The sequence below is a fragment of the Heptranchias perlo genome, chromosome 8, assembly GCF_035084215.1.
Source record: "Heptranchias perlo isolate sHepPer1 chromosome 8, sHepPer1.hap1, whole genome shotgun sequence".
NCBI lineage: Eukaryota > Metazoa > Chordata > Chondrichthyes > Hexanchiformes > Hexanchidae > Heptranchias > Heptranchias perlo.
This window is the reverse complement of record NC_090332.1, coordinates 32934727-32951890: the sequence shown is the minus strand read 5'-3', so window position 1 is coordinate 32951890 and position 17164 is coordinate 32934727. Positions and strand designations below refer to the sequence as shown.

General features: G+C 38.6%; 1 protein-coding gene across 1 annotated transcript in view; it reads left to right on the top strand.

Moving 5' to 3' along the window:
* Positions 1 to 17164, top strand: part of prox1a (prospero homeobox 1a) — a 101438-nt gene that overhangs the window by 16206 nt on the left and 68068 nt on the right. Inside the window, exons 3-4 of the mRNA XM_067988922.1 lie at positions 2551 to 2660; positions 11755 to 11949. Coding sequence (XP_067845023.1) covers positions 2551 to 2660; positions 11755 to 11949 — 305 coding nt within the window. The remainder of the gene's footprint in view (positions 1 to 2550; positions 2661 to 11754; positions 11950 to 17164) is intronic.

Below are 17164 nucleotides of genomic sequence, written 5' to 3'. Positions count from 1 at the left end.
GCAAATCTGAAAAAATAATTTGAGTATTAATGATCATTAAGTTATTTTCTGCCAGTAGAGATAAGTGAACTTTTGTTTTACCAGCTACTGACTGATTTTTCGGCTGCACTATATTTGTTTTGAAAAATAATTTGGGTACCCTGATTACATCACTAGAACTAAAAACAAAAAAAGTTGGAAACACTCAGCAGGTCAGGCAGCATCTATGGAGAGAAAAAGAGTTAATATTTCAGGTCGATGACCTTTCGTCAGAACATCACTAGAACATTAGATTCACAACTAGAAGGTCAGACATTGTACCCTGACATTGCTTGGGATGGTGGGGAATGGCAAGTTTACCAATTTTGAAAGGATCAGTTAGAGAAGGACCCTATTCAGACTTGAAATGTTTAACCTGGTGAATTAATCAGGAATAACATTGATGGTGTAGGTGGAGATCCTTTGACTAGAATTGTCTCATCCTTCCAAACCAAAGGGAATAGTCAGTAAAAGACAGAAAGAATGGCAAATTACAATTAAAAGTGAATTCTTATGTTTTAGGTAAGTAGACTGTATATAAACCATTCTTATTTTATCCATCTAACTGCGTTCTAATTGTCCGTTAGAAAATTGATCATGAGCTGCAACTTGATAATTTCAATATTTCATTTTTTAAAAGCTTCAAAAATTAAATATGTTCCACAATGATCTTGGCCTGCATATTTTCTCTTATAACTAATATACAAATGCTGAAATCAAGCTCCCACTGAATCTCTTCAAGGCTTATAGTAACATTTACATCAGTTGTTCAGGATTTCTGTATTTACATCCTAATATTGTCATTTCAGTTTTTCCCTAGCTTCCTTTTTCCAGTGGTTTTGCTTCAGTCATCTGGACCGAGCACAGCAGAAATCACTGGTTGGTTTTTAAATTTATAAATTTGAACTGGAATTGACAAGTAGATTGTAAGATAGTGCATCCCTGAATAGAAATTTAAATTGGGATATAGTTTAAAATCCCTTCAAGATGAAATCCCATCAGGTCAGCAGTTTTCCACATGGAAATGTCTACCTTGCAGTATTTAGTTCACACATCTTTAAACATTTTGACGGTCTTGTTTGTTTCTAGTCTTTCCGTTATTCCCTACAATGCAAGCAGGCATTGATTCTTTTAATACTCTGCACTTCATGTGCCACTGCAGAACAGCTTGCTGCACTTCCTTTCATTTGCCATCGTTATTTCACTTATGCATTATGACAGATGGCAGTGGAGAGTGTAATGCTCTTTTAGTCTTTCCTATCAGTCTAATGGAGGTCACAGAAGGTTTTTCAACTCTTCCCTCTTGGTACAAGAAGCATGTCAATCATGAGTTATCATCTCTGCCATCATTAAGCTTCTGAAACACAAAGGACCAGCTTGATCGAGTTGCAAAAGAGTTTGTTCACTCAGATAAGATCTCCTTTTACAATGGTTTCACCTCTGAAATAAATTTGTAGATCCTTTCATAATGACTTGTGTAGCTGTGGAAGTTAACAGCATTTTTGCTCTTAAACATACTCTTCAAAAGAACACCCTTTGGAATAACTTCTGGAAAGGACCCTTAATTGACCTTCCGGGGCCCGCATTGATTTTCTCCACATGCATCTTCATTTCTGATAAATTATAAAGCCATTAATTTGTGGAGGAAATGGTGGGCGATCTGCAGCACAGATGTGCCAAAACCATACTAACACACAAAACACAAAAGAGTGCCAAGGAAGCTGAATGAAAATCAGAATTGCTAGATTGTTACGGTTAGCCTCACATTAAACTTTCTCCTGGGAACTATTTTAGGAAGCTTCTGTCTACAGAGCTGGAGGGTAATAATATTTGCAGATAAATAGGATTCTTTATCAGTGTAAGAAAGAATGTATTGATCAGCTGGCCCCTGGGGACTTTTTGACTGTCAGAAAACTAACCTTTGATACATCTTGGTTCAGTACCGTTGCATAGGTCAGGTATCTCCAGATCTACCCAGTAACCCCTCTGTGTAAGGTTTCTAGGCATACAATGTTCTATGCTATGAGTCAAGATGTTTAATTTTTAACTTTATAATGATACCCTTTTTGTTTTATGAATTTCTTCTGCATCTCAATCTAACTTGTTAAATTTTAATGCAGGCTGTAAATTATTCTGTTACAACATAATATTTGTTTTCATTTCTCGATGGAGCTGATGAATAGCTTTATTAGTGGAGTAATGACAATGTAGGGCTCATGATTGTAAGTGTTCTTCGATCCATCATTACAAATCACTGCGCAGTACAGTATTTCTGTTTTTTTTATGCTTATTGCTGAAGAAGTGCACTTCTTAAAAGCATTTTGTTTTTTAAAAACACGCACCTTTTGTTGGATAAACCTAACGTTGAATGAGTGCATATTGTGCGACCATTGAATTTCCGCAGCTGATGTTCTTTTCGGTTTGTTCACTCATTTGCCTGGTCACTAAGGGGTTGCTCTGCAGGCCTGTCCTCTCCAAACAGCCTTGTTTTCCATAATTGCTTTGTATATTTTCCTTGACAAACAGCATCTCACATACAGGAGGGACTGTCGCCTAATCACCTGAAAAAGGCCAAGCTGATGTTCTTCTACACCCGGTACCCTAGTTCCAACATGCTGAAGATGTTCTTCTCTGATGTGAAGGTAAGCAAGAGAGGGAGGATTTTGCCTTCTTGCCACAGCCACTGCGAAAAAAAAACAATGGTGGTTATTGTCTTCTATTTACTACTCAATTTGTTTTTGATGTAGTATACACTGAGCATAAGGAGGATGAATAAACTGACAGATTCAGGCCACATTATTCAAATGAGGATGTGAAGGCTGTCCAGTCGCAGCTGCACCCTCCCTCTGCTTCTAGTATATTTAACCCTAATTTGTATTTTTACTTTCTTGATTTGAACTGTTTGTCTTTTCCCCCCAAAAGACTTTTGAGATTGTTAAAAAACTTAAAATTATAACATTTTTATCTACTGTATGAAATAATCTTAACAAAACCATTCTGAAACAATTTTAGTGTGACTGATTTTGTTAGTTGTTTTTATAAATTTAACAAGACTTTTCTCATTTAGGCATAATTTCTCTCTTCAGAGTTAGGATTTGCTTTTGTTACTTGTCGATGACTAAACATTCAAGCAAACCATACAGTGCTGTAGAGTATTTTTTCACCAAAAGAAATAACAAGATTACTGTTGCATTCCTACTAAACTGGATTGTTGATATTGGGCCATGTGATGGGTTCATTTTTCCATCCAAGGTGGAACTGAACTTTTTCTAATTTAAAAAATGCTAGAGAAGTAATATTGAATTATTTTATTCTTGGGCACTTACTGTCGTTCTTCTCAGCCTTCTGCTGCTGCCAGTATTTTCCAATCTCTTGTATTGTAAAATTTAATTTGATATATATGGTTATGCCCCTCTTTATTATTATGCATGCAGCTTTTTAAAATTAGAAAAAAAAAATTAAAGTTCCACCGTAGCTGGGAAAACAAACCTATCACAGCGGAATGATATCCACATTTTTGCAGTACTGCAATTTATTAGGAGTGCAACAGCAATACGGTCACTTTGCTGGTTGAAAAATTACCCTTTTGGGCTGTGTGGGATTGTAAGTCAATCTGTTACCCCTTTGAGAACTGCAACAGCATTTCTGCACCAAACTACAATGTGCCAAGATTATTCTTAAGAATAATGAGAATTAGCAAATATTTAGTAGCACCTCTCTTATTTCTAGGGTTCATTTGGAGTAAGAAATTCTTGTGTGTTTTCAGATGTTCTACATTTTGAAAGCTGCCAAAATGTTATCAAAAGGTTAATATCGCTTCAGTAAAACGTCAAACTTTCAGAGAAAATAATTGTTAGTCTCCATGGTAAATATTAATGCAATTAAATGTTTTATGACTGCAAAATTATTGAGCAGTTACAATATCATAAACTTTTATAAATCTCATTGTCAAATATAAAGTATAACATTTGTTATAATGACCAACTTCATGTCAAGTTTAATATATTCTTTAATATACTGTGTATTTTTTTTCTTCCCTCAACAATGAACCCCTAATTTTTCTAAGGATTTCCCTATTTATACCATTTCCCCACAAGGAGTCCCTGAGCAGTGAGATTAAAGGGATAGGTTAGGTTAAACGCAGCTCATATACAGCAGATGGACATCACAGTTGTAATCCAGTAGCCTGACTACTTGTGGGATTAACTGGAATAAAGGAACAATTTAAATTTATATAGTGCCTTTCACATCCTAAGGATGTCGCAAAGCATTCCGTGGTCAATCAGTTACTTCTGAAGTGGCTCCTCCAGCAATCCATCACTCCCTCTTGCTGCACTGAAGTGTATATCTAGATTATGTGCTCAAGTCTTGAACCCACAACCTTCTGACTCTGAGGTGATAATGCTACTACTGAACCAAGATGATATTTTACTTGCATATTCTGTCTTTTCCCTAAAATCTTTCACATATACTGCCATGTTCCTTTTTAGTTTTTTTTCTAAAGATAGGAGGATAATTTTCCACAAAAAAATTTCAACCAAACTAGAGCTGGATTTTCCAGCAGGTAGCACTTTTACTGTCCTATTTTTCATGGTTTGATCTGCTGATAATAGTGCCTGCCAGGTGCGAGCATTTTCCTGAAGGTGCCCATGCAGGTGGAATGGATTATTAGCCCATATGGGTGGAACTGAGTAATTGAGGTAGTGGAATTACTGCTCTACAACGTTTGTTTTTTTAAAAAATGAATTTCTGCTCACTTACACAGCTGAAATTGTGCTCTCAACAAGGGGAACTATGTCAGTGAGAGTTATTTAAAAAACAATTCCTCTGGTTCACACTTCGCCACTGTACCTGATGTCTTTTTCTTTCCCTTCTATGAGCTTTATTTCCTCTTTGTTAATGTCTGAATATTACCAGTGAAAAATTTACATATTTAAAATAGGTGGTTGCCACCAGCAGTGATAAACATATGCAAGGGTAAGGATAGCCTGCTAGACCCTATTGCTCTCAGGTTGCAAGATCAAGGCCCAAAAATTCCAGATACTGACTTGTATCCCCTTTTGTAGTAGCAAATTGAAGCCAAATTAAACCATTAGTTCAGCTTCAGTTTGTCCCTATAAATGGGACAGTTTATTGTTTTCAACTTAACATTGGAGATGCAAAATAAAGTCCTGCCTTTGGGTTGGTGCCATCGTAAATTTCAATACAGCTGAACGTGAAGGAAATGGTGGCAAGAAAAAAACCTATAGACTTCACCAACTTCAGTGGATGAAGTTCTTGCACTTCTCCCTATATGACTAATGAAATAGTTTTACCATTAACTGCACTGTTCTACCCCAGAAATTGAGGACATTGCAGCCCAAATAGAACTAAAACTTTACATGTGCCAGCTTGTTTATTTTTCACCTGTTGCTGGGGAAGCTCGATCCTTAGATTGGTGGCAACAATGTTCTTTGGTTTTACTGCCAAAGGAAGCATTCAGCACTGTAAATAGGGTAGTTTTAACAGGACAGTCAAAATCAAAAGTTACTTTTAGAAGTGGTTTTGCACTATAAAAAGCTTATTTAAGCATTTTTATATTGGTGCAGGGGAGGGGATGGGGCAGGGTCCGTGAGAGCGGTGCTCAGGTATGAAGACCTGTGAACTCCTCTCTTTACTGCACCGATGCACTTTTGCTCCCTCTTAGAGGGCCAAAAGGAACATCCGTTTGTTCCTGTATTTTCGACAGGCACTCTTGAGACATTTGGAAGTGTGAGGCATGAAGTTCACTTCATTTATATTCTAGTGTGCCATCGGTGGTGACAGGCACACGGGACTACCAGCAATGGCACATTATTAATATAAAAGTGTCATTTGATTGCATGGTTTAAGATCCATTAAGTGTGCCTGAGGTAATTTTTCATTGAAAACAACCTTTATCAGTTATAAAATACAACTATGATCTATTTATAGAAGCTTTTTTTAAAAAAAAATTTAATCGTTTGGTCCTGTTATCAGCTGATGGAAGATGTGCCCCAAGATTCATGGGAATACTTTATTTATGATCAAAATAATGTACTGTGCTCCTGTCATTGAACATTTAGTAACACAGAATATTAACTGTAATTGTAAAAGTAAAATTTTGCCAAAGTTAAAAAAGAACTAAGACATTTAATATTAGGCACAGAATAGTGGAGCAAATTTTTGCTATTTTCAGTAGTTACATTAAAATACATTTTGTAATAATTAAAATTGGCTAGTTGGACCTAAGCAATTTTGAGCAAAGACAGAAGCTATTAGAGAAAACTTAACATTTGGATCTTGGCAATGACTTCTGAAACAAATATATGATGCAGTGGAATAAGGGATGAATCTTACACCATAGGCATCATCATAAAGTGCATTTACTCAGCATTTCTGAAGTGCATTTTTGCTTTACTTATCACTGGACCATTTATGCACCTCTTCCCTCTTCAGCTCTAAATTTGATTAAAACTGCTTTTATATTTGGAGGTAATAGCCTTCAACATAAAGGATGGGGTGAAAGTTTGCATCTATGCTCTGCGACTGGTATTTTTTCCCCAGTTAGTATGCTTGATATGATCATTATACAGCACAATATATTGTATAAAAATGGAGTAAACACATCTTTAATGTTTTTTTAATTAAAAATAAACTTATTACACTTGAATCCCAATGGTTTTGCAGTTCAAAAAGCCTTGTGTTTTTTTATTAATGAAATTTTGCCATTACATGGAGATTTTGATGTAATATGCCAGAATTGCTTTGAATAGTGTTCATATAACAAGAAGTTTGCTGCTGGAGGAACTTTACAAATAAAGTAGCCCATAAACTTTTCTGGCTCCATAGAAACTTTTATTCTCAAATAAAGAGAATTCTGAGCTTCAACAGCTCTGTGTCTAATATTAAATGTCTTAGTTCTACAAGCGAAGATGCCATTATGGTGTCTGTAATTCTGTAATGACTAACGATGTATATAATTACTATATATTGAACATTCTTACAAAAAGACTTTTTAAAGTTGAGTATAGTAGAAGTACAGATTAAGTCACTTCAACAAGTAAAGAGAATGTGCACAGAATTTAATCGGTTAAGAAAACTGTAAAAATACTCCCCCCCCCCCCCCCCCCCCCCAATATTAGATTGTAGAGGAGAGGCAAAATGATTATTGTAGTGCTTGAAGAGCAGCTGACATTTTTAGAATCTCTCAGGACCACTGAGAACAGGCATGCCCAGGGTTTTCATCTGTAAAAATTAAATATCTAATTTTCTCTTCTGTCCACCTCCCTGCCTGCCCCCCCCCCCCCCACCATACACATACTGACTTGAGTCGATCACTGCCTAGCTAGATTAAGGTGTCAAATTGATTTGTTTTATGCGTCCTTTGACTCTGCTCATTGAATATTTAGGAAGTTTCTTCAGCAAACACTGGGATTGGACATGTCCCACGGGAAGCATTAATCCGTCACAGGGACAATTAGGCTGCAGAAAGAAGAGGCCTTCTCTCGTGGCATTCACTTGTTTGTGATGCACCAGTCAGGACCTTAAAGATCAAGATTACTATGTTTGTTTAAAAAAAACTGTAATTCAGGAACTGTTAATGTTTGATAAGCAAAAAGTGACACAAGTCTTAAATGCTGAGCCCTCATGTTTGAGTGGCTCTGTTGTTTTGGCCAGTGCATCTCTGGTATTTCAATTCTGTAACAATAGGTTTTAAATCTCCCTTTATACCCTTCTGCCAAACACTGTCATGCGGACTTACTTTTTTTTTGTAGTCCCATTAGGTCATCTACAGGCCATTCTAGAAAAAAATACCCTTTCTCTATTCTTGTATGTAGGAGACAATGTCTTGTAACAATACTGAAGCTTAATCTCCATGTCAAAGCAATTTTCATTCCCGGGTGCGCAGGCTGCTATCGTTTTGTTATGTTTTGTTTCTTATACTAAAAGAATTAAAAAGGAACAGTAGTCGTCATGGGGCCTGTAGTTCTTATCTCAGTGTCTGGAAATTTGGACAGTGTATTTTGCTGCAGAGATAACATGGAAAGAACTCTGAGTTCAGCAAATAGTAATGGGTTTAAGTTCTATTGAAATCAGCTGCAAATCAGATAACGGGGTCCTTCAGTTGTCTTTTTAATCAGGTCCCCGCAAGGCTGAATGGAGACAGAGCAGACACACCGAGTGAAAATATAATTCTTGGATAGGTTAAGTACATGTTTGAACTCTTGCAGTCAGAGTGATTTGATGATGACTTAATCATTTTCTGGTCAATTATCTGTGAGGACCCTTGCAACTGGAAGGCAATTATGATGCAAGCTGGCCTTTGGGAGCTGCAACAGCCTCCACTTCTGTTTCCTTGTTACTTAGCCTTCACTGCCATGAATTTTCATTCACTTCATTATCTTAAATTCACTGGAATAGAAACAACTTTCTGCATTGTAATTACACACCCATTAGCTGTCAGCTTGATAGAAGCAGGCAGCCCTCTTCATGGCCAGAGCAAATGCTTGATAAGTGCTCACTGTGATTTTTGATTAATGCACACCCCTTGCTCTAAAGGGGAAAAATGATAGATGCCTATGATGAGAAAAGGCAGTGGATCAGGCTTTCTGATATACAGGCGGTTTGAATTTATTGGTTTTAACTTGACTAATAGAGACTTGGCTGACCTTGTGCACACACAAGACCCTGTTAGAGAGGAGGACAACATTTGTAGGTCCCTATAAAAGTTCAGGGTCACCATGCTACCAAGTGTGAAGCCAGCTACCACAAGCAATCTAACTTCTAAATAGCATGACAATAGATGTGTCTGGAAGACTGTCTACGACCTTAACTCCTTTTATGAAGAGGGAGGGGATAGTAAAACTATTCTGAAATCATCCTCTTTGGTCACTCCAGTTCCCAGCTGTGGCTAGTGCAGACTATAATTCTGAAGCCTTGAACTTTGACTTTCCACTAGCTCTGGAAATATTGGCCTGGGGGGTGGGGAGGAGGGGTTGGTTTGGGGGGTGGGGTGGAGTGAGGTAGCAGAGAGAAAGAGAGGAGGAGATTATTGGTTAGTCGGTATAACACTTGCCAGCGTGTTTTTCAAAATAGCGATTTACACTTTAAAATTAATGTTTTGAATATTTAAGCTTTGTTTTGTTTGTATAATAAGTGAGTTAGGAAATAGCGTGGCCCTAAATTTACATGGGCAGCTAACCCAGCGGTGGGATTGTGCTCACCAGTGCCCTCCAATACAGACAAAACAAGAGTATTGGCATGGGTCCAGCTGGAGCCTTCATCACTACGGGTGTATTTTGGGCATCTGCCAGGAACTTCGGGGGGGGGGGGGGAATTCCGGGTCCCCCACTCCAGAGAAGTAATTTTTATGCCCCCTTAGCTCCTTTTTTAAGCAGGCCAATAATAAAAAAAAAAGATCAATTCTGTAGGGGTCCAGGCCACTTCTCTGGCCTGACCCCCAGTGGGGCCTACTTGTGCTCTTCTGAAAGCCAGTGTGCCTCATCTCACTAATACCACCGGCCTCCGACCTTATGTGGGGTCCCACTGAGGTTGATGAAGCGGAGATTTCCAGTGTATGGAATCCCCAGACTCTGACATGGAGGACCATGCTTGGGGTGGTTGGAGGTTTAGCCCCAGACAAGGCCCTCCATTGAAGGGCGGGTTCCAACAAATTTCTGATAGATTCCATTGCATTTTTGCTGAAGTTAGTGTTATAAATTGGATAGCCAAGTGGTGAAGGATAGAATAGTAGAGCCAGGTCTTCAGTTGCTTCCAAGCCTTTAATCACAGAGATCCCCCTTACACACACATACCACACCCTGGATAAGCTCTCATATAAAAAGGATACAAGAGAGTCCTCAATTGACACATGCCACCTGAATACAATTAACACATTGATATAAATCACATGATACAATTAACAGATAGAAGGCCCATGCAAATTGAGGCCCATATCTTTTCAGACTTAAAAACATAAATTAGTGTTTGACCCATATCATTTAATCAGAAAGATTCCCTCAAAAGTTACATGCTACTTAGTGTATTGTTTGTAAATACAGAACTGTAAAATTAGAGAATCACACAGATTTATTGAGAGTATTGAGGTTGAAGGCTCTATTAAAATGGGGTGATCAAAGTGTATACTTACAGATAACATTTGATGAACTAGGATTAAGATTGGCCAAATGGCCTTCCTCATCTGTAAATATCCTGTGATCACAACAATAAAATGTTACAACGGATATTATTGAATCATGATGTCTCTAAATTATTGAATTTTTTCCTTTTTACCCTGTTTCATATACGAGCCTAAAGATGAACTGGCAACGTACTTCCAGGCCTTTTCCTATGTAGGACAGGTGGAGGAGGTGCAAGAAAGTAGCCCTGGGTGAGATAATGTCCCAAGTCCCCTCCTGGGGATGCACCTGGTCTCTTCTCCATACTCTTCATGTTGCTGTTCTTTCTCTTGAACAGATGTTTCGGAGGGAGAAGGGGAAAATTAGGATACAAAAATGTAGAATTTTATAGTCCGACCTAAACTATTTTGTAGATCACAAAAATGTAATAAGGCAAGATTATATTGAGTTACATCGAGTCTACAGCACAAAAACAGGCCATTTGGCCCAAATGGTCAGTGTTGGCATTTATGCTCCACACGAGCCTCCTCCCTCCCTACTTCATCTAACCGTATCAGCATATCCTTCTATTCCTTTGTCCAACGTGTGCTTATCCAGCTTCCTCTTAAATGCATCTATGTTATTTGCCTCAAATACCCCTTGTGATAGCACGTTTCACATTCTTCTTTGGGTAAAGAAGTTTCTCCTGAATTCCCTATTGGATTTATTAGTGACTATCTTGTATTTATGACCTCTAGTTTTGGACTCCCCCACAAGTGGAAACATTTTCCCTATGTCTACCCTATCAAACCCTTTCGTTATCTTAAAGACGCCTATCAGATCACCTCTCAGTCTTTTTTCTAGAGAAAAGAGCCCCAGCCTATTCAGCCTTTCCTGATAAGTATATCCTCTCAGTTCTGGTATCATCCTCGTGAATCTTTTTTGCACCTTCTCCAATGCCTCTATATCCTTTCTATAATATGGAGACCAGAATTGTACATATTACTCCGTGTGGTCTAACCAAGGTTCTATACAAGTTTAACATAACTTCTCTGCTTTTCACTTATTAGAAATACTTATAGCATGACCGTCTAAAAACACTGAAAATTTGTCTTAGCTGTAACTAATCTTACACGATTTAGCTGTAGTCAATTTTTGTACTGTTAATTTTGTGTGGCATAATGAATGTATCTTGCATACATGTAAATTTAAGAGAAGAAATATGCCTTTTTTTAAGTATACTTCAATGATTGATTCAGTTCATAGACTAAATATGACTTCAGTTTAACTCAGGGATCAGATCAATTGAATGAGCTCTCAAAAGTGTTTTTTTAATGTTTTGGTTGCGTGTTTGCAATGACCTATTTATTGAACTAACCATGTGTGCAGCTAGACACAGTGAGGCAAAATTGCTTCATTAGGCATTCTGACCAGAATACAGCTTTTATTGTACAAAATGTCTCTACATATCTTTTTATGTAATATCATCTAAAATATTTGTTTTGAATGTATTTCTAAATATAATATCATTTCATTTTATTTAAAATGTAATGACTAAAGTATATTGTGGCAGATTGAAATTGAAACTACTCATCTTGTTGTGTTTTCCTATTGACAGTTTAATAGGTGCATCACCTCACAGCTTATCAAGTGGTTCAGCAATTTCCGAGAATTTTACTACATCCAGATGGAGAAGTTCGCTCGTCAGTCTATTAATGATGGAGTAACTAGCACCGAGGAGCTAACTGTCTCCCGCGACTCTGAGCTCTTTAGAGCCTTGAACATGCACTACAACAAAGCAAATGATTTTGAGGTACAGACTAATTTGTTTCCTTTTTAAGTGGCTGTTCAGTGGTGAGTGTGAAGGCTAATGTTAATGATATTTGTGAAGATACCTTAGCTCATTATACTTTATGCAACCTATTTGACTTTCTTCGTAGAAAACAGTAGAACCATGGTCCAGGACTTTGTTTTAATGCTTCTAGATTGACAACTACTGAAAGTATGGGTTGATGACAGTTTAGTTATAATAATATTATTGAGTATAATATTGAAAAGATAAGCAACACATCATAACAATTTATTCCTGCTAAAATTCTGTTGAGTTCACCAAGCAAAAGGAATTAAAATCCTAGCTTGAAGTCCTAGTAATGAAAGTTTATAGATCTCTCTTGGTTGTCTGCTAATTTTGTGCTTTGACCTTGGGTGTTCTCAGCAGTTAGTCTTTGATGTCAATGAAATTTAAATTCCACTGTGTCACAAAACTCTTGGTATGATGCAATCTACTTTTTAGAGGTCACCCTAAAGAAGCCACCACTAAAATATTTAAACACGGGTAGTGACCATGGCCACAGGGAAGAAGGAAGTAAAACTGCTTTTTAAAAATTGCACATTGACCAATATTTTACAATAGATTATATCCTCCTGCTACATTCATGTGCATTTTCGAAATCACCCTGTGGACTTTAAAGATTGATGTAAGGTTAGATAGAGACGTGAGTTTGAACATACTCATTTTATTTTTGTATCTGGTTTTCAAAAGAAATATACTTTAGAAAGGGAGTAAAAGAGTACATCGCCACTAAAGGATGAGTATGAATCTCATACAGCTGGGTTTAAAATATTTAGAAAAGGTATGAAAAGTTTTTGAAAGGGAAAGTTTATTCTAGAAGATCTAAATCAGTTTGGGTAGAAATCTGAAACACAAGAGGTAAAGAAAGTAATAATTTGGAATTGCAATAGGCAAACAGGACAAGAAGAGGAAATTGATGACTTATTTCAACAAATGAAAGCTGCATTAAGAAAAGGAGAAAGTGATAATTGAGGGATTGTATTTGCCTTAAATTTAAAATGGAAGAAGGGAATTGCCCAAAATGTCAGTTTGGGAAGCCAATGCAGGCCTGCTTTTTTTTATTCCTTGTTAAAATGGGCATTAGGAACCTATATACTTGATGTAATATTTAATAATGAGCTAGAGATGGTGGAAAACTTACAAGGTAGAGAATATAGCATTAATTTTGATACTGTGATACATTTATGAGCCAAGAGATAAATAAAATCCATCAATTTCAGGAAAGCTGATTTTAAGGCCATAAGGTCAAAATAGTTAAGATAAATTAAGGGGAAAAAGTAATAGAGAGGTATGTTGCCAATGAGAAATTAAATCCTGTTCAGGATGTTTGATAGAGTGAAAATTAATTGTATCTCATAAGAAGTACAAGGTTGATGCTGAAACGTAAGCCTAGAGTTTCGGCTTGCCCACCACCCATTTTTGTTTTTAAATTTGTTCTTAGGATATGGGCAACATTGGCAATGCAGTATTTTATTGCCCATCCTAAGTTGCCCTGAGGGCATTAAGTCAACCACATCTTGTGAGATGGCAGATTCCCTTCCCTGAGGGACATTAGTGAACCAGTTGCATTTTTTATAACAATCTGGTAGCTTTCATAATGATTTTTCTGGTGCTAGTACACAAATGACTAGATTTATTGAACTCAAATTCACAATTTGCTATGTTGGGATTTGAACTCACAACTTCTGGATTGCTAGTCTAGTACCATAACCACTAGCCTACCGTACCCGGTAATAATTGTGTAACCAATTGAGGGGGCTGCAGCTTTTAATTTCAGTTGCTACTGGGGACATTTGTAACGTTGGCTAAGCAGCTGTGCACAAATACATCAAGCAAAGCATGGATTCATTATTCTCTAAAGCCACCAATTGTATCTTCTCCTCTATAGACAGCCAGTGACAAGATGACAGGGCACTGCAATTTTACAAAATGGCCAGATTCCCCAAAGTCCAAAGGGTCAGATTGTACCCATATGGCCATAATTGCTCTCTTGCTAAAGCCCTTTACCTACATCAACAAGAAAAGATTCCACTTTCTCAATGTGTAGTTTGTGATTGGCAGCACACCATAATACAAGTCGATTCTTGCTTCTCTGGGAATTGCCACAATTCCTTCATTTTAAAGCAGCCCACCGTGAAAGCACTCTTTGACCCAGAAAGGCAAGATATTGCGTGGCTCCTGGGAGATCAAGGCTATCCTCTGCAGCCATGGTTAATGACGCGTGCATTGTCCCAGGACTCCAGCTGAACACCACTTTAATGAGATTCATTCATTATCAGAATCGTCATTGAGCACACTATTAGCATGTTGAAGGTGCGCTGTAGGTGCCTGGATCAATCTAGAGCACGAAAGTGTGCGTATGCGTGTGCGCCTAGTGCTTCTTACCACCGTGCTTCTTGATGCCCATGTGTAATGAGTGAACTCTTTAAACCTAGCCTTAGTTTTCTTCTAGATGCTACCTAAGTGGCAGAAGTACGTGAGGTGGATGTCCGCTGTGTTAGAGTAGGAGCTCTTGGGACTAAGATGGCCTCGTTTTTATGGAAGCTAAGTTCTGAGATGGACCTGCTGTAGGCGGTATTTCATGTGCTACAGCATGGGCAATCTGACCACATGCACCCTATCGGCCACATGCAGGCATTGGAGGGGACTAGTTGGCTGGCCTGCATGTACTGCCATACTGGGAGAAAGTATTATTATGCATGTCTATTCTCACTATGCAAGTAGTACCAGGCTCTACCTCCACATGGCCATTAATCTGCAGGAAAGCAGATCTAATGGTAGCAGTGAGACCAGTAAAGCCCTACATGAAGCTGTTTACAATCCAGCCCCAATGCTTTGGAGCCTGGAAGAGACAGCCCTCTCCAATCTGGCACCCCAGATTTCTATGGAAGCCATCTGAGCATTCACTGAAGAAGCGCAGTCTATCCTTGCAATGTCTGTTGTGGGGCCTCCATTGCAAATGCTGTTGAAACTGCCACACACTTCAGGATGGACTCCACTGCTGCAAAGCCGTCTGGCAAGACATCACACATGCAAGTAGTAGACTCCTCCACTTGTTCACAATGAGACCCCCAGTGCCTGCACCACCATCCATAAGAATGAGATCTGGATCCCCAGACTCTATGATTCTCCTGGGGATGGTATTGCAAAGAAGAGAATGAGTGGTGGTGCATGCTTTGATGCGCTGACAGGGCTAGTTCTACTGGTGTCTGGTCGGTTTCCTCTGTCAAATCTAGAGGGAGGAAAGAGGAACAGAAATTAGAATGGGTTGTTGATGAGCAGAGTTCACATCGCTTTCATGCTATAATTTGCGGACAGATCACACAGTAGAAAGAGAAGAAAGAGGAGCAGAATGTCATCAGAAATCTGCAGCTGGCACCTACCCTTCTATTACTTCAACAACCTCTATTACCTCCCATAAATAAACGGACACCTCAAAGAAAAGGCGAGATAGTAGTGAAAGGAAAACAATATGACAATTTTTGTTTCAACAATCTTCACTGTATAAAATTGGGAGGCACCCCCTCCAGGAGATGGAGGGTTAGCAGCATACCTGAGTTCATAAGGAAAGTAGTGATTAGCAGTGCAATGGTCATTTTAAAAAAATGGTCTGCTTAACAGGATCAGCTGAAATATATTCGGGAATACTTGAGGAAATGAGGTTGGAAGTAAGAGGAGTTGTGACTAAAATTTCTTGCAGCTCATTGTCTAAATCTTTCTAAAAGGATCTAAGCATAATCCTGGGAATCGATGATCTGCTAGCTTGACATCTAAAGTCGGAGAAACATTGCAGCATATTTCAAAGGAAGCGGTTAATAAGAGAAACGGCAATAATTCTAAGTCAAAGTGAGTTTATGAATAACAGATCATGCCTAACACATTTATTCTTTAAGGATGTCACAGAACTGGTGGATAAGTGTGATGTGGTGGATGTTGTGTTGCTTGATGTTCAGATTTATAAAGTGTCTAACAAGAAACTTGTGGCTAAAGTCAATGGCAGGTGTTAATATTGGTCAGCTATGGGCAATGGAATATCCTAGGGACCAGTTAGGGACAGGAATAGGCCATTTAGTTCATAAAGCCTGCTCTCCTATTTTGTTAGTCATGGCAGCTCTAGATCCCAATTCCTTGCCAATTCTCCATATCCCTTCGTAATCTTACTTCCCATACATTCCAACTAATGAAATGAATGGCATCTATGACCTTGTTAAGCATGTGTTCTATACTGTCACAAACCTTTTTGTGAAGAAGTCTGCCCTGAATTTACTGTTACCCGTAGCCTGCAACTCAACCAAAAGTCAGCCGCCTGTGTCCAATCCGCTTGTCCTTCACCTTGGTCCTCGCTAACATGAACTTTCTGCTCCGCAGAGCATTGAATTTAAAATCTTTGTCCTCGCCTTCAGATTCCTCAATGACCACACCCCACCTTACCTAGGCAACCGCCTCCAGTCTTACACCTCTTCAGTCCTCTAACTCTAGTCTTTTGTCCCCACACTCTTTGCTGCACCATTGATGGCATTCTCTCTATACCACTCCATCTCTTTTTCTATTCACTCCAAATGCCTTTTAAAACCCACCTTTTAAACCAACCTGTAAGTTACTTCTCCAAACTCTTCCATGATGGTTCAGCATTCATTCCTTTTTTCCCTTCTGTCAAGTGCCTTGGCCCTAACCAAAGGCACAAACAATGTTCTCTGTGGCTGTGACCATGGTGCATTATCCCACCTCATCATCCTCTACCTCTTTTCAGCCTTTGACGCAGTTCGCCACACTCTTCTTTCAATGCTTCACCTCTGTTGCCCAGCTCAGCAGGACTGACCTCACTTTGTTCCACTCCTAACTATGCATTTATAGCCTGATTATCTCTGCCAATGACTTCTTTTTCCTTTGGAATGCCATCAATCGGTTCTTGGACTTCCTTTTCCACCCCTGCACCGTCTCCCCCGGAGTCCCACAAAGATCAATCCATGGCAGCCTTCTGTCTCTCATCTACATGCTGACCTTGGCGACATTATATGAAGACATGGAGTTTACTTCCACATGTCTACTGATGATGCCAATTCTACCTCTCCACCACCTACCTCAACCCTTCCACTGTCTCTATGGTCCGAAGTTAGTGTTGGATTAGCTCTGCTTTCTTCCAGCTAAACATTGTGAAGACCAAAGCCATCGTCTT